The sequence below is a fragment of the Prunus persica genome, chromosome G1 (genome assembly GCF_000346465.2).
Source record: "Prunus persica cultivar Lovell chromosome G1, Prunus_persica_NCBIv2, whole genome shotgun sequence".
NCBI lineage: Eukaryota > Viridiplantae > Streptophyta > Magnoliopsida > Rosales > Rosaceae > Prunus > Prunus persica.
Genome location: NC_034009.1, coordinates 43166124 through 43173585, shown reverse-complemented (window position 1 = coordinate 43173585; position 7462 = coordinate 43166124). Strand labels below are relative to the sequence as shown.

Genomic DNA, 7462 nt, shown 5'->3' with positions numbered 1-7462 from the left:
ATGATTTGGCCGGCCACAGTTGGCACTTGGTTTTGTAGGCGTATTATTCGAGTTGTTCAACCTATATTTTTTCTTTTTGTACAAACAAACACGTGTATAACATGACAGAGCCAGAATGTGTTCACTTGCAAAGTCGGTGTGTTATGTATGTATATGTGTGTGTATATATATATATATATATATATATATATTATTGAATTGAATAATGCACAGCTAAAGAATTATGTATTTATGACAAGGGGGACCAGGAGAGTGACACGTTGATTTGTATTTAGATTCCAAGAAGCTCAAGTATCATCCCCAATGCAATGCATGGTCCACTAATGGTTGTGTTCTAGCAATGCCAAGCCATGTGCTCATATAATTCATCTATACACCTACTTCTAGTTTTTTTTTGGTCCAAAAATTTACTGTCGAATTTTTTAGAGGCTATAGGGAGATTGTGGATTATATGATCTATCTTGTGTAAACTCAAATTGTCAATTGATTTTGAGGTTAGAGTTTCAACTTTTTTATATTTATGGTATGATGATATCAGAGTTTGGATTGCATATGTGTTAAGCACAATGATCACACGTGTTTAACGTCACTCAGTTAAATTATTCATACGTTAGGTTTAAAATTTCGTCATATATTAGGAGTGTGTGAGAATGTAAAGAATTATCTCACTTCAAAATATTAAGAAACTTTACAAGCGCTTATAATCATTATAAAGAGTGAAGAATTATATTACCAATTAATTTTAGGGTTAAAACCTCAACTACCTCAAATTCTTTGCTCACCTTGACCCTAGATTACTATCTGTAGCTACCAGAATTTTATTTCAGCAGAAGAATGAAGAAGAATTCAATAATGGAGTCCAATGTTCATGATAGAATATAATTTAGATATAATTAATGGAGTCCAATGGGCTTGAATTTTATTTGGTTTGAACAATTTTAAAAAGTAGTTTTAGTTTGACCATCTATTTAACTTTGAGCACTTTGAGCGTGTCTCATCCTCCCCAAAGGAGCGCTTCAACATATATATATATATATATATATACAGTCCCCTTCTATTGAGGGATCCCTCAAATAATTTTATTTGAGGGACGCCCTTTAGGGTACCCTACAATTCTTTTCCCAATAATCGAAACCATCTATTTTTTAGGTATTCATTCATAGATCATCCTTACAAAAAATTAGACAAATCGGAAACCGTTTCGACATCCAATTGTGTCTTACAAAATCAATGAACACGGTGCTTTAAGAAAAGTACTAAAATTTCAATAACTCAATTGAGTGGTCACATGATATCGGATTCAAGTGATTTTTTGTAGAGATGATCTTTGAATGAGTATCTACAAAATAGACGGTTTGGATTAGTGAAATACAATCCGGAGTGGGGCCTACAAGGGGTGTCCCTCAAATAAGCTTATTTGAGGGATCCCTCAATGGAAGCTCTCTGTATATATATATATATATATATACAGTCCCCTTCTATTGAGGGATCCCTCAAATAAAATTATTTGAGGGACGCCCTTTAGGGTATCCTACAATTTTTTTCCCAATGATCCAAACCATTTATTTTTTAGGTCTTCATTTATAGATCATCCTTACAAAAAATTAGACAAATCGGAAACCGTTTCGACATCCAATTGTGTCTTACAAAATCAATTAACACGGTGCTTCAAGAAAATGCTAAAATTTCAATAACTTAATTGAGTGGTCAAATGATATCGGATTCAAGTGATTTTTTGTAGAGATGATCTTTGAATGAGTATCTATAAAATAGACGGTTTGGATTAGTGAAATACAATCCGGAGTGGGGCCTACAAGGGGTGTCCCTCAAATAAGCTTATTTGAGGGATCCCTCAATGGAAGCTCTCTGTATATATATATATTGTTAAATGCTTCATAACAGCTGGACAACGTTGAGTGTTTGCAGCAGTCTTCCAGATCGAATTCATTATATATTGTATTGACCTTTCTTCATATACCACCCTAGAATCTGTTAAATCAACTTTATATATCATTCAACTGCCCTTTTCATTTTCAACCCCATTTCCTCCCGAAGCTAATCAATCTACACCCTTTCTATCACCACCATCATCGTCATCTTTTTAATACGATAAAATTTGAACTCATAATTTCATTCAAAAGTAAAAAAATAAATATTATTAACACTCCTTACGTGTTTTGAATTTAAAACTCACGTGGTATCAACAAAATATTTGATTTTTACATAATAAGAAATTAATAACAACAATTCCTAAAATGAAAGATGCTAGGCCAAATTTGATTTTGGTATGAATATAATTTAGTCATGCGTATTGGGAAAAAATTTCTAACATGTCTTGTCATGAAGTATTATTTGTCCGCACATTATAATTTAAGTATAGAAAAGTTAACGCAGTAAAATAGTATAATTCGTGCACTTATTATAAATATTCATGATATTATACATGTGAAATACTAACTTATCCTCCAGGACTAATTAGTCCGACTTGTACATGAGACTTATTTACCGTTAGCCGAGAAAGTGAGGTTGATTGTAATCTCATCCCAAATGTAATCCAAAAACAATTATCCTTCGCATGGATTCGAAGGCTTTTAACCGCGGAATCCAGAAAAGGTAACTAAAAACAAGCCCAAATTATAATTTTCACTGAATGACAAGTGTCAGGCAATTATTGGTTGTGTGACAGAACGGAGGAGCCTTGTGAAAGTAAAGCCTTTCCCACGTTAAAAAAAATCATATTCTACCTCTCTATATGACTTTTTTGGCTTTTTTTCTTTTAAAAAATGATGTGCTTTTTTTTCTTCTTCTTATTATATAATGTATAATTATTTATTTAACCCAATAAAACAGCCCTTTACATGTTTTGTGGCTTTTTGTTGTGTGGCCGTCGGCCTACCAAAATCTCTATTATTTCATCACACCTTCCCCCTTCTCTCTCTCTCTCTCTTCCTCATCCCTCTCTCTCTCTCTCTCTGCATGAAAATAGAAATTAACAGAACAACAAAAACAAGAAGATGACGAGCAGCAAAGGAACCACAGCAGCAGCAGCAGCAGCAGCCCAACCAACCCATGAGTGCTGCATGTGTGGGGATTTTGGCTTCTCCTATGAGCTCTTCCAATGCAAGGTTTGCCAATTCAGATCTCAGCACAGGTCCCAAATTACACAAACTACTCTTTTTATATGTTTTTAATTTCTTTTAAATTTTGGGTTATGATCAAAATTCATTTATAATTCAATTTTGACAGTTTTATGATCCAATTTCATGTACAGGTACTGTAGCAATCTTTACCCAAATGCAGAGTCTTACAGAATTTGCAATTGGTGCCTTACCCAGAAGGAGGACACAAAAGAAAAGTCCCAAAATTCCTCAAACTCTTCATCTTCATGCAGAAAAGAGGGCCAAGATCATGACCCAGCCAAGATCAACAAGAAAACGAACTCATCAAAAACCAGTGATCATCAGAACAAGCAGGGGCATGGAGGTAATTCATATGGGGGTCTAAGGGGCACCATGCAGCTGCAGCCAAGTGGCCCTATAAAGAAACAGAGACCACTTGATCTTCATCATAACCATCAGGGTTTTGGATCAGCATCTCCATCTCCATCTCCATCTCCATCTCCAAAATCTCCATCCACCAGAAAGAGGATCCTCACAAATGGGCAGAAGGAGGCCGAGAAGATTAGGAGGACAAGGTCAGAGGACATATCAAACTTAAACAATGGGATCATTACAAGGCAGGTCTTTAGGAACAAGGTGAGAAGGTACAAGCTTTTGGATGAGGTTTCAAGTCAATGACTGGTTGACTGCCACTAGCTCTTCCCATTTTCTTTTTTTCTTTTTTCTTCTCTCTCTCTCTCTCTCTCACTCTTTTTTTCCTCTTTCTTTTAACATACAAATATAATTACAGATAGAATTTGGTTCAGTGTACAGAGTCTATATGTGTTGTGTATAAGGCTAGTGGCAAGTTTAATTTAGTGTATGGGAATTTGCAATAACTACAGAACCGAGACCGCTTATATGTAATGTCATTTTCAACTCGGTTAGGCTTCGTTGAGAAATGTATTAATTTTAGTAAAAAAACTTTTGGTTATTTATAACCAGTTGTATACATGTTCGCATAAATAATTAAATAAAATAAATAAACCAGTTGTGTACATGTTTATACCTCACCGATCGGAGGGCCGGTTATACTTGAGGGAAATAGAGATGGGAAGTCAGAATTATGGCTTTGCGTGTCGGGGAAAAAGCTCGCTACCATACCACCATAGAACAAAACCCCCCAAGTATAATTTTCTATCGTATTTTGAAAAGAAATATAAGAAAACTTAGGTTAGGTTTTGTTTGATATAAAAATAAATCAATTACGGTTTTGTTAAACACATTGTAATTGTTTAATCGAGTAATCCAATTCTAATTATATATAGGAAATATAAATATTTAGATTCATGCAAAGGATTCACTAGTGTAATGATGAAGCAAATGCTATTTTCAAGAAAGATTTTGAGTTCGAATTCTAGCATCCGTGTAGTGTGTGTAAGTTTAGTATGTGAAAAAAAAAACCTAGTTATAAAAATAGGTACAATCAAATGTACCTACAACAAATTAATAGGTACAATTAATAAACAAATTATTAGGTGAAATGAGGTAAAATTTAGACTCCCAATGGTAGTGTGTGTACAATGCCACAACCCATAAACAAATTAATAGGTACAATCAAATGTAGCTTCGTTATTCTATAAAAAATTAAAAAAAAGAAAAAGAAAAAAAGAACATAGCTCTCTCTCTCTCTCGGAAAAAAGAAAAAATAACAAACAAACAAAAGGAACCTACATTTTTCCACTCAAAGTGGGATATCTAAAGATTCGAAGTTGCTAAGGTATAAGGAACATATCGAATTCTCTGGATTTAATTGGAAAGCTTGACAGATTCCATGGAGAAAGATCAGAATGCTAGCACGTTGTAAAAGAATATGTAACTAGTTTTTTTGGTATATAATCCTCAAAGAGATAAGTTAAAAATATTGGAATAAGTTGATTTGGAAAAAGGCATGGTTTATAACCATCTGGTGGATGAAGTCAATAGTCAGAGAAATACAAACTCCATATCTGAATTATAACTCTTACCCAAAGAAACAAAGTGTTTTTAATCTAAAAATAAATGGCGAGTTGCAAATTAAAAAGAAATGAGAACATCTAAAACTCTCACTCAAACGCACCGTGTTCTTTTTATCAACTAAATTAACGGAATGTAATTGCAACTACTATGAGACAGTTATATGGACGTTAGTGAAATGTCACCCCAGCTATATTGACCATTTTCCATAATGTGGTCCTACTGATAATTTGTTATGGATCCCCTTGGCATGGCACCTTGAAACAATTTTCATCATCATGGTCATGTGCAAATTTCAATACCACTAAATCGTCAATATGATGAAACTAGTAGTCAATAGCTAATAGCTAATTCACACGTGTTTTCATAATGACAATTATGAGACTTGTCAAAAGAAATGACGATCCAATAAAGCAACCCAACTTAAAAAAAGAAAAAAATGACGAAAATTTCCAGCCATTCTTAGTGCTTGGCCACTGCTAGGTTTAGTATTGAAAGTAAAAGATCCAGATTTTATGCTCACGACGGTTATACCCTTTTGCAAATGACTCACTAGAATTTTTATTTTATTTTTGCAATCTTACAGTTTATCAACTACGTCGGATTAGAATTGACTATTTCTTGACATGAACATGACTCGTTAATATGAATTGCAACTCCTGTCACATGGACAATTTGTGTTAGAGTCTATTGGGCTGCATACCACTTGTTAAATTTACTATAGCCAGGCCACCCTTACTCTTGGTCAATAAAGGCCCGCAATATTCAATCTGCAAAACTCTTTTTTGAAGATGCCACTTAATAATGTGCATCAAAAGTACTAGAGACTCAATAAAAGTTCCTCGGCCTTTATCTCAAATCTCTCACGTGATGTGAGTCCCGTAATATTATAAAATCGTGTAAGGTTCATGTAGAGTCGATTTTAAGAGTGTTGGGAGAATTTTTGGTGTGTGTAGCATTATCATGTGACATGATCTATGATACACATTACATGTAGTAACTGGACAATGGAAATTGGGGAATGGGTCGTTCTTCGATTCCAGTCTCCATCTTTTGAGACACACGAGGCCCTGAAACCATTGGTCCATGATTGCAAAATGGGCCACATAACTAGCCATCAGCCATTTTGTTTGTTTTTTGTTTTTTGTTTTTTAAAGGTGTTTGATATATTCCTTGCAACATTGTCAGCGTGACAGTTGACCAACTTAATTTATGGTCTAATTAAATTCGTCCAACCGATATCTACGTTTAATTAATTTCAGCCATAATGTGAACACCATCTTGTGCTGTCTTGCCCGAAAGGACGACGAAAACTATTATTCTTCTTGGCTCAAGGACAAGAGTTTCAGGTGAATGCTTGTTACATTTCTGTCATACCTTCTCCATTCTCTTCTCATTATGCAATATTGTATGATAATCAAAACTGCTCATTTTCGAGTTAATCTTTTCATGCAAAAAAAATTAAAGAAATTGAAAATTATTTAACTAAGCGCTTACTTTAGAGATAATATTTGATAAAGTTAATACTAAATTATTTTTTATTTGGTTGATTTTCTACAGAGATAGACATTTTTGATTATCAAACCACATTGCGCAAAATGAAAGAAGTAGTAGGAGGTGAAGGGATCAATGGGAATATAGCTAGTCCTTTACTTTTGAATTTCAGGAATGGAATGATCCTATTTTTGCTTTTGAATTTCAATTTATTTTACTTTATTTATGGGTATTCATTTGTTTGTTTTCTTAGGTAGATTTACAAGTTGACACCTGCTAAGTTTTGATAAGATAAGATCAAAAACTCACAAATCATTTGAACATTATTGGGAGGCAAATCTAGTCAAGATAAAATCATGATTTGCAAGTGTGGCTAAGTTGAAGTGGGATCAGTTGGGAGTTGAAGAAAATAATGGCGTGGCATTTTCCATTTGGTCTACCATGCATGTCATGGCCCGCACCATCAAATCTTCCAGAATAGAAAAATAAAAATCAAATCAAATCAAATGCTCCCCATGTTTGGTTGTCTTCAAGTGGAAGTCCAACGTACTGTTGCTGTTAGGTTGTGAAATTCAAATGGCTTCGGGGTCAAAACCCAGCCCAAGTCCCAAACTCAAAGTATTTTAACTCCACGTTTTGGAGTGCCGTTAAAGCCAACCGCATAATGCCCTCCCAATCACGCTTATGTTTATCTGTTTTTCTTTTGTTCTTATCTACACTTTATAGAAAAAGATCCAATCAATTTCTAATTAGTGCCCCCAAGTTCCTTATCAAAAGGGAGGTCGATTGTTTTTTCTATTAAAGCGATATTAAAAAGTGAGAGTCGAACTTAAGACCATAAGTATAAATATTAA

At 34.2% G+C, this 7462-nt stretch overlaps 1 protein-coding gene across 2 annotated transcripts; it reads left to right on the top strand.

Annotated features, from left to right (window-relative positions):
• LOC18788485 lies at nt 2825-4164 on the top strand. Of its 2 annotated transcripts, none has more exons than XM_020556025.1 (2): nt 2825-3125; nt 3272-4164. In XM_020556025.1, exons 1-2 carry the CDS (start codon nt 3070-3072, stop codon nt 3795-3797), a joined length of 582 nt encoding a protein of 193 aa, XP_020411614.1. In that variant the 5' UTR covers nt 2825-3069; the 3' UTR covers nt 3798-4164. The 2 variants fall into 2 exon arrangements, with proteins under 2 accessions (XP_020411614.1, XP_007223956.1); XM_007223894.2 differs by having other exon boundaries at nt 2826-3151.